General features: G+C 43.3%; 1 protein-coding gene across 1 annotated transcript; it reads left to right on the top strand.

Moving 5' to 3' along the window:
• The first annotated feature begins 4,469 nt into the window (after positions 1-4,469).
• LOC105060061 (uncharacterized) lies at positions 4,470-5,269 on the top strand. Its single transcript, XM_010943650.4, has one exon. The coding sequence runs from the start codon at positions 4,520-4,522 to the stop codon at positions 5,054-5,056; it is 537 nt and encodes a 178-aa protein (XP_010941952.1). The 5' UTR covers positions 4,470-4,519; the 3' UTR covers positions 5,057-5,269.
• Positions 5,270-14,623: the final 9,354 nt, after the last annotated feature.

Below are 14,623 nucleotides of genomic sequence, written 5' to 3'. Positions count from 1 at the left end.
TGCCTAGCAGATGTGTGATAAAATCATCTTTCCAAGTGGATAAATTAGCAGTCGGAAAATGGTAAAACAATGAAAAAGATCCCATAAAAATGCTGAAGAATCAAGGCTTAGCTCATAAGCAATTGCTATAGGGTGAAGGGCCACATCTAAGGTGGCAGGCCTCCTCATATTTAAGTTTTGCAGGTGCTAAACCCTAGTTCTTCGGCACCGACGCCCTAATTCTATGATGCACATAGACTGTATTTTGTGTTAGATGGTTACAATTGTTCCTTTATTCTCTCTGCATGAATGAGTTTTTGAATCTGTACTGAATTGTAGAAAATTCTTACAACCTGGATGCATAGAGACTCATATCAGACTCCATTATAACAGTCACTAATGAAATCATCTTAAATTAGACCATCAAAATTTGCCATGCAACCAAGTTGCAAGAAATTTGATTATAGGAATTCTTACAGCATAGACACATGGAGAGCTCTTTTGAAGGGTGTCATCTGATTCAGTTATGGAAATCAGTGGTGATATATATCTACTTAGATTGGACTACCAAAAGTTGCCATGCACTCAAGTTGTAAGAAACGTCATGGATCACAAAACACCTGCTGCCAAAGTAGTCGCTCGCACTAGTTGCCCACTTGTATTTGGTAATTCCTACTGCATCCAAGCATGCTATAATGACCAATTACATGGGGCTGATACCATGCAAGTATTGAGGAAAGACATAACCAAAAATTGAAACTTAATCCAATCATTTTAACCTTGGTGCATAACTGACCTGTTCCTAGACCATTATTTCCCATTTTGAAACCCTGCAACTTTAGCTTTATAAGCTACCAGTCTCTGGTCTATTACATGCTACCCCATCCACCAAAAGAAAAGTAAAAACAAAGAAGGAAAAGAAAATCCTCACAAACCTTATACTTTAGCTAGTTCTACTGTTTTCTTTGACAGAGAATCAATCAAAGAAAAGTCCTTATGTATGAGAGTGAAACCCTACTTATCATCACATGCAATTCTCTTGACCTTTCCAAACACCAGAATAGTTTTATCTTCAAGTATTCAGCAGGTCCACAAACTCATGAGGTACCATTTACACATGGTCCCTCTCACACACCACAAAAAAAAAAAAAAAAAAAAAGAGGAAGCACAAACATCTCCTATCCACATGGATGGGCATGTAGTGCCAAGTTACAAATAAAATAATGGTACAACAACTAATCATGAACCCATATTAAGACAGTGGAATAATCCCATCTGTTTGCACTTTAAACATGGTTGATGGTTGATACCCACTCTTTTCCCAAGTCCTATTAGAATAAATCCCCTGTCCCCCTGCTTTCATGTATTCATCCTCCTTGCATCTATCCCTGTGACATAGCTCCACTTCCATGTGGCTAACCTGCAGTTGGCCAAAATATAGATGGGCAGAAAAAGAGGCGCCAAACAAAAGCAACTGCCTTAGAACCTAAAGCAACTGTTTCCTAACCACTAGAATTTTGGAGGCCAAATAGAAAAAAGAGAAGAGACACCTATAAAAGCTAGTGATTTTAGTCCACACCAAATCTTTTATTGTGATATCATGCCACCCACAATCCATAGAATCTTTTCTTATATTGTGTTGCATTCTCTTTTTTTTTGTTTGGTGGGAATTGTAAGAGGGAGCTTTCTCTCTGAATTGCCCTGTCCACCTGTTTATTTTGGATAAGGATGGTAACAATCTTCTGGATGGGCTGCGGTCTCACAGTCCACCAAAATAGACCTTGTGGAATCTATGGGCACAAGACTTGGATGATGTGTCCCATAGGTTTCCTTTTTGTGAGATATACCATGTGGTTTGTAGTTTGTACACTAGTAAATATGAAAGTAACTGCTGCTTCAAGTTAGAGTCATGATGGTGTCTATTCTGTCGGTAATTGCTGATTGAGGTCTGATTGCACCTTTTTGTTGATTACGTGTACTTGTTGTATCTTTTTCTTACTCTGATGTGCTTTGATGTTTATAGATATCTTACTTGGATCATGACTTACATGAGTGAAAATAATTTGCTGGCATTTATACATAAGACTTGATCGCTGAAGAACTGGTTATATGTGAATCATGACCAGATTGATGGCTTCATTGGTGTTGTGATAAGATGACAAGTATAGAATTGACCTTAGCTGTTTCTAGACAAGAAGAGAGGTGGTCTGATGTTTGTCATGATTAGAGCAAATTCTAAGTTAATATTTCTTATAGTTTTGTTCCTAATGTACTGATAAAGGACTCGCAAATCCTGCACCACTTTTATTAAAAATGACGATGATGATGATATCGACCATGTGATAACAACGACAACAATGAGAGCTCATGTATATTTTATTGGAATTAATGCTAGGATTAAACATCAGGACAAACAAAACATGCCTTGTAATATCAAGCCTTAATAAGTCTCTCGCACTGAATTTATTTCAATTCTTTCTAAGAAGAAATCTATGTTACGCAACCTTAACACAGGGTTGCATGGGACAAATTGGTATCATCAATTTACTGGACCCAGTGGAGAGAAAGAAATAATAGAATACTTTTTGCACAAAGAAAGATCAGTTGATGCTATGTTTATTACAGCTTTGCATCCATAAAAAGATTGGAGTTGATGGGCTTTGAGAATAGCTTTTGAGAATAAACTTATATGTTTTCTTGAGAGAGATCAAATTCAATTTGGTAAGGCCAGCTTCGAGGTTATAGACCAACCCTTGGCTTTTGAAACAATTACCATCTACCAGCCTTTGGATAAAAATAATTAAACTTATGCCTAACTTGGTTTGGGGTTTTGCAACCAGGTGACAACGATAACCATATTTATTATTAAGAGCAATTAATCTTTAAGCAACATAAATAGATGGAGAAATTGGACAAGAATTTCTATATCATTTAAAAAAAAAAAAAAAGACATGCAACATTACTACATTAAAATTTGTAGTCATGAAATTGGTTAAATTTCACATCATATGCAATCTACATATATCATAGTTATCCAAAGTTTGGATATTCGCATACACCAATCAAGCTGATTGTGAAACTTTTGTTTGTAACGCGGAGATTTATGATCAATATAACAACGCTCGGTTTGCACAAATCATGGATTAAATTATTTTAACCCCAACCATTATCTTTAAAAGAATACCACTCAATTATTAGTTGACTAAGCCGTCTCTCACAGAAGTGGAAAATTTTAATGTTTTATTTATTCATGTCCTTCTGAAGCCATCTCCTCTAACAATTTATCTGGCTAGAACAAAATATGTTAGAAGCCACGATCTTACTTGAACAGGATCTATTCTATAGGCTCGTACAATTGTATCCTTGATTGCAAAGAAGGCAGGCAAATAAACTTCATCAAAAAAAAAAAAAAAAAAAAAGTGTTAGAAGCCACCAAAAATGGGGCAAACCAAGAGCTCTTTGGGAAACTCCAATGCATGTGTTGAGAAAACAATTAACTCAACCATGGGTAAAGGGATAGTTTCTAAGAGTTGGCATTGTATTTTTTGCACGAAAAGAATGATTCGCTTTTTTTTTTGTGCAAGTCGGCCGATGGATCACATGAATCGACTGATGAATTATGCAAATGTCGTTCATGTGCGGATTAGTGGTGAAGAATGTTGAGAATGTTTTAAGACCTGTATAGGAAATGATCTAATAAAAAATATCATAAATAAAAGATCAATCATTCTTTCGAAAGGTACAATCCAAAATAAGTTTCTAAACATTTAGATTACAGCCGGCAACAATCAAATAATAAGATTTTTACCCAAAAAAAAATCAAATAATAAGATTGTGGCCTGGATAATACTTTAAAAGACCATGACGTCCACCATCCAGAGGCAGCAGCAAGCAGTCCCTTTCTCTGACTTGACCCAAGCCTCCAATCTCGGTGCGCACCATGCGACCACGTGGGCGCAAGCCAATCGGATCCACAGTCTCACACGTGCAACCAATCACAGCTCGACACCTATCCGCCCGTTCCTTCGCGATTAAGCGAACTCCGCAGCCGGCTACCTCGCCCAAAGCTCTCGCATAAATCTCCATGCGGTATCATAAAATCGCTTTCATAAAACACAATATGCGATGGTTAGGGATGCAGATAAGTAGATTAATCGGATCTAACCAAAGTTTATGTAACACCCCATCTCATATGGGACCCAAATTAATCACGCACATATTCACACGAATGGGGTGGTAACTGGTGGCGGGAAAAAAATGAAAGAAAGAAAGAACCCGGAGACCTTGTTTCTTCCACTACTTAGTGGCCCTCGACGCACTTTCTTAGGTTGAAGGCCGCCGTATTCGTAATTTCGCCCGCCGCATGCATACGACCACCCCCCCTCCTCCCGCCACGTCATCGACCCTTCTCTACGGTGGGTCCCACACACCTCGTTCCCCACGGCTATAAATTCCCCTCCCCTCTTCCTCACTTCTTCCCTTTTCTCCCTCTTCCCTCTTGCCCTCCCCTCCCTTAACTTAATTTACAAATAGGTCCTCCATGCTGTCCTTGGACGAAATTTTCTCCCAGCCCCTTCCAGCCCTCGAAGGCGAGTTCAGCTTCCCCCCCTGGCATGCCCCGTCCTCGGACCCCACTCCAGCTCCGGCTCCGGCTCCGGTTCCGGTTCCGTCTTCGACCGCCTGTGTAGAAGAACCGGAGCAGGCGGCGCTTTCGCCGGCCGAGGAGCGCCGGCGCCGGCGCAGGATCTCGAACCGCGAGTCCGCCCGACGCTCCCGCAAGCGGAAGCAGCACCACCTCGAGGATCTACGGAGCCAAGCTGGCCAGCTCCGCTCCGAGAACCAGGCCCTCGCCGATCGGCTCGTCGATGTCGTCAATCGCTGCCTCCTCTTCCGCCGCGACAACGATCGGCTCCGCTCCGAGTCCACCGCACTCAGCCGCCGTCTCTCCGAGCTGCGCCGCCTCCTCGTCGTCCGGCAGCTTCGCCTGCTCTCCTCTCCCCTGCCACCGGCGCCGGTCGCCGCCTGTGGCGGCTTTGCTTCCGCCTACGAACAGACCCTCGCGTCGCTAATCGCTTAAAATATTTAAAACTGGGGAAATTTTTTAAGTGGATAATGTGGAAAGAGCTGGAAACGAGACAAAAGAAAGCTAGCCACTGCTCTCTCTCTCTTCTATATAAATTCAAACCGGCTTCAGGAAAATGGGGTTTTTATGGCGGGAATTTGCCTTTTTTTTATTTTGTTGGAAAGAGATTTGTCTAAATTATAGAATTTTTATTTTTTTTCCTCCTTTTATTTCCGTGTTTCTTCGCACGAAATGGATAAAACGAAGACATTGAAACTGGCGATATATCGACGACATTTTGACGTTTTATAGCGTGATGATGGAAGCGCTCTGACTCCTGTATAACGTGTGGAGAAGACTCGTGGACGTTTTTCTAATTTCATAAAATAATATAACTGAAGGAGAGTAGCTTAGGCTTGCCGTTGACCGTTCTGATAGCGTTGAGATTCGTGTGCAACTGGATGGACGGGAGAGATCATAAAGTTTAGCGTGTAGTTTGACATCTAATGGAATGATTGCGTTGTCTTCCTTTACCGTAAAAAGCTTAGCGTGAAATGAGGGGATTTTGGATAATTTAATTTATGGATTACTGGTCAATCAGCTTAATTTTTCTGAACGGCTATCACGAGTGCCACGTCAAAAGGGCGGGCGCCCCAATTTCCAAGTGACAGTTTTGACGTTTTATGCTTGTTCCTTGCGGACAGGAATTGTATAGGATGGTTGCATCTTCCCCTGAATCCACCATTGGATCATATAATAATCTCTTTAAGATTCGTATATATATATAGATGAAAGAAGAATCCAACGGATGCCATTGTGAAAGAAGAACAATCAGTCTTTATAAGGAAGATACAGCCCGAACTCGATCTAGTGGGGGATTGGAGTGGTCGTAGCACTTGGCTGCACTGTGACCCTCCTGTGAAGCATGAAACTGGTAGCTCAATGCAAACAACAATTCCATTATCAACAGTTTCTTCATTTGGGATTAGAGCCTCATTGTTCATGTGGAAGTACTTAGAAAAATTAAAGTAATGCAAGCAGGGTGGCTTTTGCAAGGCCAGATTAGATTGGATTAAATTTGATCATGCATGTGTGAAATTGATTTCGATTAAGTCATGTCACATTAGGTTGGGCTAAAGTTGATCTTGGGCTCAGCCGATGTTTTTAGAAACTTGATCCAACCCTAGTCCAGCCCATACTCAATGAATATGTTTGGCCCAAGCTCTACCTAATGAATTACAAGTAAGCCTAGTCTGAAATTGCGGTGGGTAGAATTGATTTTGGGACCTTGTCTTGATAACAAATAACAGATAGATGGAATTCTCTCCTTCCTCTCTTCAATCATTGTTAGAAAAGAAAATGCTTTATGTTCTACTAGGAGATAGAACAAAAGGTCATTGAGCCTATTTAATATTGGTTTGGCAACTTGATATTTGGACCATTCACTGGTATTGCACCAAATCCCAAAGTCATGCGGACCTCAGGGTTTTTTTTTCTCTATAACAAATAAAATAAAAACAAGAGATTCTCCTCTTCCCCTCTCTATACCCTTTTGCCACATACCAGGAGGGACTTTTGGCATGCACGAAACAAGTGCCCCATAGCATTTCTCGTTCGTATAATAGTAGAATTGCTTCAATAATGTACCTATAACTTGAAAGTATAGTCCCTAGATGTGAGGATCCGGATTTTTTTATCCTCCAACATGAATCTTAAAATACTCAAAAAAAAAAATGAAGAAGAGTTCACATGCCGTGCACGTGAGGAAGTGGTGGGAAGAAGACTCACAATCAGAGTCTTCTTCTATCCCAATGCCATCTATGATAGAGACCTAACACAACAAGGAAATCAGTTAAAAAAATCTTTAGATTTTTCATTATAAAAAGGATGCCCCTCTTACTCCTAAGAGTCTCCACCGAAATCTGCAAAATTTTTTCTTGATTTCTCAAAGTTTCCTTCATATTTTCACTGGGATTTTCGTCGAAAAGATTCAGAATTTTCTCCTTCTTAATGTCACCGGACCGAGGTAAACATCTTTCCCTTTCTTCTATTTCTCTTCTTGATTTTCCACCATCACTGCCGCTCGAGTTGAGCCGGCGAATATCTCATTTTGGACAAAAACATGACCTTCCCAGTTCTGAGTTCTTTTTGTTTATTTTGCTGACCACCCGTGACAGTGGCAGCCACTGAGATCATATCTTGGTCGGCATCGAGTCTTGCCATCGGCCGTTGAGTCGAGTTCCTCGACTATGGTCGGATGAATAGGGGAGGGGAAGGGATTCGATGCCCTATTTTTATGAAGAAGGAAGAAGAAACAAGAAACAAGAGAAAGAGGAAGAAAAAAGAAAAATAAAATAAAATAAAAAAGAAAAGAAAAAAAAGGAAAGAGTTTCTTTCTTTGCCTTCTCTTTCTACTTTCTCTCTCTCTATTAATTTCTTTTTACTTTCTTACTCTAGAATTTTTTCTCTAGATTTTTTCTCTCCCTTTATAGATTTCTCTCAAAAAATCTTATAGACTAGTTAAGGATCTAGATACTTAGGTAATTCAAATCAATTGATTGACCCTAGGAGGAGTTCTGAACTTATGATGTTAGGTACTTAGATAACCTAAGTCAATAGATGTCGATGTAAAAAATAATTATTTTTTTCATATGAATGATACAAACCGAACCCTACCTAGTGGGGGATTGAAGTGCTTGCAGCACTTAGCTTCATTGTGACCCTCCTGGGAAGTATGAAACTGATAGTTCAATGCAAACAACAATTCCACTATCAATAGTTTCTCCATTTGGGACCAGAGCCTCATTGTTCAGGTGGAAGTACTTTGAAATATTAAAATAATGCAAGTAGGCTAGTTTTCGTAAGGCCAGATTAGATTAGATTAAATTTGATCATGCATACGTGAAATTGGTTTCGATTAAGTCATTGCATGTTAGGTTGGGCTAAAGTTGGTCTCGAGCTTTGCCAATGTTTCTAGAAACTTAATCCAACCCTAGTCCAACCCATAATGAATACATATGGCTCAAGCTCTACGTAATGAATTACCAGTGAGCCTAGTCTGAAATTGCGCTGGGTTGCATTAATTTTGGGACCTTGTCTTGATAATAAATAGCAGGCAGAAAAGGAACTCTCTCCTTCCCCTCTTCAATCGTGGTTAGAAAAGAAAATGCTTTATATGCTAGTAGGAGATACAAAAAGGGTTCTTGAGCCTATTTAATGTTGGTATGGCAACTTAATATTCGGACCATTCACTGGTATTGCACCAAATTCTAGAGTCATGCGGACTTACGGGTTTTATTTTCTCTAGAACGAATAAAATAAAAACAAGGAATTCTCCTCTTCTCCTCTCTATACCCTTTTGCCACATGCTTGCAGGGACTTTTGGCATGCATGAAACAAGTGCCCCGTAGCATTTCTCATTCGCATAATAGTAGAATTGCTTCAATAATTTATCCATAACTTGGAAAAGTATGGTCGCTAAAATAACACAAGATTTAGTATTTTATCTAATACTTTATATGTGATATACAGTAGCTAATATGCACATAAGTAATACAAATATCAAGTTGGACTGGATGGAACTATGCAGTTCACAAACCACTAGACCAAGTCAGGCTCACTTTAACTCAAGATAAAACTGAAATGTTATTTCATATCAAGAATCATTTTCTTGATTAGACCTCAGTGCATGAACATTTAAAGGTTATTTGATGCTGAATTCGGCAACAAGAATGGATCTTTTAGATATGCAAACTTCTATTCTATCTTTTTCGTCTATCTTCTCTTTTTTTTTTTGGCAGAAATCTATCTTCTATTTTTAAATGTTGCTTTAAACCGTAAAAATGCATTCACTCTAGTTAAGCAAGTCTTGCTTTTGTGTTGCTGGAAATAGTCCGTCTTATTCATTTTCTAATGATCCCAACGCATCGATCAGATTGTTGTGGTTTCCAGCTAACTACTGTTCAAAAAAATGTTTGCATCTATCATAAAACTCGAGAAGCTCTATCAATGATAAAAAGGAAGTAGAAAAGAAGAAGTCAACACGAGAGAAGAAAAGATAGTCGATCACTTTTGAGGGGGCATCTTAAGTATATGGCATGTAAGAAGTTACAATACATGGACTCACTCACTAGTTTTTTGTTGTACAATACTTGGGACAGTAATGCAAAAAGCATGATCTGTAACTCTTAAATTTACAAGAGAAGAACAGGTAGGCTTGGAAGTGCAACGTTGCGAATCCTTATTGATTTGAAACCTCCAAAATGTAGAGTGAACCATGCTAAGAATCGAAGTCCAAAACAACCTAATCAATCCTAATTCTAGTTTGAAGTTTTCTAATGAAATGGCCTTGTCCTCGAGATTTGATTCCACTTGTTGGTACATGGAGATTATTTTTTTACATGTTCAAATGTCTTCTAGTGAAGCATCAAACTATTGCAGGCACAATATCTACACTTCTTATTTATATATAATAATGTCCCTTGTACCACTTTAAATTAGAATGCCTTTTTTCTTTTTAATGAAAAGGAGAGTTGCAGGATCAACTGACTACTCACCTGAAATTTTATCCATGGTAGAAAAGGTATGTACAGATATAGATATAGAAGCACCAAAAGGCAAAAAACATTCTGCCTGAGAGATGAAAAAAAACCTTGAGGATATGCATTGTAAATTAAAAAAAAAGATGAGTTGCAGGGAGGCTCAGCCAGGTGCAGAAATGGTAAAAGGAGGTGGGGATAGAGACTCAGAGAATAGTATTTGAATAGCGGAGCAATAGTAATGGATCATTAGAAATCACCAGCTGCAAGGGACCCATCATCGTCTCTCACCATAGCCAAAAGAGCAAAAACTAATAGAGACGGTGACCAAATCGAATTCCTCACAAAGAATAGCAACTGAAGAAGATTTCAGCCAGAGGCAACTACTGAAGGAACAGATGAGGAAGACGAATGCACCAAAAGCTTAATTCTATCCCACATAAAGCCGAACCTCGGGAGATCATTTTGATGACAAAGCATAGACCGATTATTAAGAAGCTGAACCACTTTGTAGACCACCGAATTAGAATCTAAAAAAGGGTGGAGAAACACCCTTCCGTTTCTCTCTTGCCAGCAGCACCTGGTAACAGCCTCAATTAGAATAAAACCAGCCTAGTATTGGATTCTTGCAAAGGTGTTCTACCTCCAAGTAGTACTGCAAAGATGCCAAAAATTTCCAATAGTCGGATGGAGCATAAGAGCATGGCAAAGAGTGTTATAGATAGAGGTTGTGAACGCACGGGAGATGAAAAGGTGATCCACGGTCTCTACAGAGGGAACGGATCCTCTGCTGTATTCAAAAAATATCACAGGGTGCTGTGCATGCTTCGGAGACATCCATCAAAAGATGAGTGGCTACGGGGTATTTGAATAGTTTAGATAAATATCACATAACCGTCCTTTTTTTTATGGACGTCTCTGCACAGCACAGTACCATACTTTTTGGGTATAGGTGGCAATGGATTGGGTATGGATCGGATCGACTAATACCCATACCTGTCCCACCATGAGAAAACCTATATCCATATCTAAGTCATACCTATCTCGGGTCGGGTCGGATCGGATAAATTGGAGGATATAGATTAGATAGGATTAGATAAGGTAAACCCACATGGTTGGGTCATGTTGAATCGGTTTAGATCGGATCTAAAAAATCCTCCAAATCCTGCTCTACCAAGATTAAACTCTCAAATCTTCCTCCCCCCCCCCCCAAAAAAAAAAACTCTTAAAACCTCCCCGATCGAATCCTCGATCTCCCTCAAATGCTCTCCTTCCCCATAGATCTTCGAAAAAAAATGATAAAACAAGTGAAAATAAGTAAAATAAAAAATATATATATAGGTGTTGGTGCAAAAATCCACCTGCGTCAGAGAAGCTGGAGTCGAGGGAGTCGCGGTCGCCGTCGGGACCTGCAAAAGAAGTCTAAACTGGAGGTAGGGTTGCTCCGGCAAGACCCTCCGACCTCAAGTCAGTTCTCTGCCTCAACAAGAATGGAGTGCTCGAACAAAAATTTTAGCAGAGTTTCTAGGTAAAAATGAGAGCTTAGAGAATAACGTATCTGGGATCCCCCTTTTATAGGCGGAGGGAGCAACAGACTGATAGCGATGTTTGTAACCGTCCGGCAGTGGGCTGTCTACGGTCAAGAGGAGTTTGTTGCGAAGAGTAGTGGAGTGAAATCGTGACTATCACTGGGACATGCCACGTGGAGTCTGTCGCGGGGGGTGGAGCGGCGTCCGTAGTCACGACTTGCCAGAGGATGGAGGAATCGTGTGGTATCCATTGCAGGAAGCGGAGCAGGATCGTGGCCATTATTGCGGTCTGCCAGGGAGTGATGGAGCCGCACGAAATCCGTCGCAGGAAGTGGAGCAGAGTCGTGGCCGTTGCTGTGGCCTGCTAGAGGGTCCAGGCCTGTCGGCCGAAGTCCGGCTGGAGTGTCTGGCGGAGAGGGGTGGCTAGTTGCCCGTCTGAGAGGAGCTCGGAGTCCGGCTCTCGTGGGAGTTCAGACGAAGTCTTCCTTCAGTTGAAGTCGGGGATGAGGTCCGGCTCCCGCAGAAGTCCGGATGGAGTCTTCCCATGGCTGGAGTCGGAGACGAGATCTGGCTCCTGTAGGAGCCCGGGCGAAGTCTACCTGCAATCAAAGTCAGGGGCGAAGCCCGGCTCCCTTAGGAGTCCGGACGAAGTTTACCAGCAGTCGGGGTCGAGGACGGAGCTTGACTCCCGTAGGAGTCCGGGCGAAGCCTTCCAGCAGTCGAGGTCAGGGACGAAGTCCGGACGGAGTCTTCCTTCGGCCGGAGTCGGAGATGAGATCCGGCTCCCGTAGGAGTCCGGGCTGAGTCTTCCTGCAATTGGAGTTGTGGGTGAAGTCCGGCTCCCGCAGGAGTCCGGACAAAGTTTACCTGTAAGTGAAGTCGTGGGCGGAGCCCGGCTCCCGTAGGAGTCCGGGCGAAGTTCGCCTGCAGCCGGAGTCGGGAACGAGGTCCGGCTCCTGTAGGAGTCCGGGCTGAGTCTTCCTGCAATTGGAGTTGTGGGTGAAGTCTGACTCCCGTAGGAGTCCGGATGAAGTTTACCTGTAAGTGAAGTCGTGGGCGGAGCCCGGCTCCCGTAGGAGTCCGGGCGAAGTCCGCCTGCAGCCGGAGTCGGGAACGAGGTCCGGCTCCCGTAGGAGTCCGGATGAAATCTGGTGGTTGTAGGAATCTATCGTTGGAGAAGTTCAGCCGTTGACGAAGTCCGGGGTAGTTCGGATTGGTGTTGAACCTGGCTGGAAGAAGTCTGAAAGGGATTCGGGGAACAGCTGATAGTCGTAGAAAGTCGGCTGGCGGTGGAGCTCAGTGAGCACTTGGGGCGGCTTAATAGATGACTAGGGGAACTCATGTTGAAGGAGCTCGGGTGGTGCGGTGGGAGTTCGTCCGTCGGGAGAATTCAGTCAGCACTGTGGGAATCCGACTGTTGGAGAAATCCGGAGAGATACTATCTGCGGTCGAAAGTCGGAGGAGTCCTGGGAGGGTCAATCCTGTCAAGAACTTCGACTGAGGGTATTTTATACCCAACACCAGTTCTCCTACTTTCGAGTTCGAATTTTGAATGAAGGAAGTACAGAGAGATTGTCACAGCCGAAGTTGCTCCCTTGATGTCCGCACGCAATCGTCCTCAGATATTTTGGCATTCAATGCGCATGCGCTAGAGTCTTTTCAAATCAAGGCGATCCGAAGAGTCTCTTTTGGAACCTGCAGCGGAACGGTGCTCAAGGCGTGACGCAATAAAGGCTCTGTCAGCTGTTTGCCACTTTTTAACTGCCCACTGTGGTGAGTGGGACACGCGGCGAAAAGAGACCGGCTAGAGGGGATTCGCAATCGTCATTATGCCGGATCTCGGGGCCTATTTAAACCCGCACTCCTCCTCCAAGAGTCCCGCTCTATCCGACGGTCTCGTTCTGGCGCCCTTCTTCTCCCTGAGAACTTCGATTTTTCTCAGCGCCCTTTCCAGCCTTAGGCGTTCCTCGAGCCGTCCCCATTTCCGCACCTTCGCACCTCTCCGAATCGCTTAGGTTAGTCTCAGAACTCCTTCTTCTTTTTGTTCTTCCTTTTACCGTTCGATCTTTCTTTCTCTTGCTCTGGACATCAGTCCCCCGAGATCTTGTCTGTGATTTTCTCCGATTTTTAGGGATTTCTCCTCTGTAAGTGGTCTTCGTGTGATTCTAGATGTCTTCCAGGGCTTCTTCTTCTAGTGGCTCTAGGAGTTCGTCTGTCTCGGTCTCCCAGAGTTCTCAGGCGGTAGATGAACCGGTAGCTAGAGCTGAACCTCATCCGATTTTTACATCGAACGCCATTCCTTGTTCTCTGACTCCGGACGAACTCCAATTAATAAGAGTTCAGTATGGGGTTCCTCCGGAGTACGAACTGGAACTTTCTGGCCCGTCCGATCGGGCTAGTGCCCCTCCCCCCGGCTGCTTCTGCTTGTATCAGAAGGCCTTTCGTGCCGGACTTCGGCTTCCTCTTCCGCCTTTTGTCATTGCTCTTTTCCAGTTTCTGGATATTTTTCTGGCTTCGGTTGCACCGAACTCCTTTAGGTTTTTGATAGGGTTCCTCTCTCTTTGTCATATAGTCGAAGTCTAGCCCACCCTTTCCTTGTTTAGATACTTCTACACCTTCAAGCATCATCCCACGGTGAAGGACTGGTGGTACTTCTCCCCACAGTTCGGTAGAAAGGAGTTGCTGAAAGGTGCCTCCTCTTCTATCCATAACTGGAAGGGAAAGTTTCTTTATGTTCGATGCCCGACTTTGAGGCTAGGGTTGCCCCCTTGGGGCTCCCCGAGGGACTCCGTCCGTCGGACGCCCAGCTTGGGGGGGACGATCATCAAGCCTCCCAGAAACTCCTCAAATATCCAACTCTTTCTCTCCCCAACCTCCTGAAGGAGCAGTTTCTGTTCAACATCGGCTTGAGCCCCCTCGATCCCGCCAGTATTTCATCTCTCCTTTTCTTTTCTTCTTTTCCTTTCCTTTCTTCTCTCTCTCCTACTTCTCTTCTTTTCTTCTTTTTCACGCCCTCTTTCTCTTTTTCTTCTTTTTCTCTCTTTTCTCTTTTTTTTTTTTTTTAGGCATGGACACTGAAGAAGTACAGATGCTTGCCAGGGGCCTGAAGGCTCTCAAAAGAAAGGGCGCCGCGGCCTCCGGGCTGGCGAAGAAGACCAGGGTGGAGGGGATGAGTTCGGCCGCGTCCGCCCAAGCGACCTCAGCCGCCGACGTCCTTGCAGACACTGAGCTTCTAGCCGCTCGGGTTTCCTCGAGGGGTTTGAGTTCTCCTACCGAGGTCCCCGCTTCGGAGACCCGTCCTGAGGAGATGCCAGGGGGTGAGAGGAGGAAGACCTTGGCCCGCAGGGTCGGCAGTCGTCGGGCTGCCACCGAAGAATCCCACGGCTCTGAAGAGGAGCAGGGGGATGATCCCTTTAGTGACAGGGACCTAATAAAAAAGCTGGTAGATGGGTGCTCACTGTCCGAAGTCGTCCAGAGGATCGTCCGCGTCGATCGTGCACAACGAGTCTGGGATT

The sequence above is a fragment of the Elaeis guineensis genome, chromosome 6 (assembly GCF_000442705.2).
Source record: "Elaeis guineensis isolate ETL-2024a chromosome 6, EG11, whole genome shotgun sequence".
In the NCBI taxonomy this organism is placed as follows: Eukaryota; Viridiplantae; Streptophyta; class Magnoliopsida; order Arecales; family Arecaceae; genus Elaeis; species Elaeis guineensis.
Note: the sequence above shows the minus strand (reverse complement) of the source record. Positions and strands in the feature narration are given on the sequence as shown.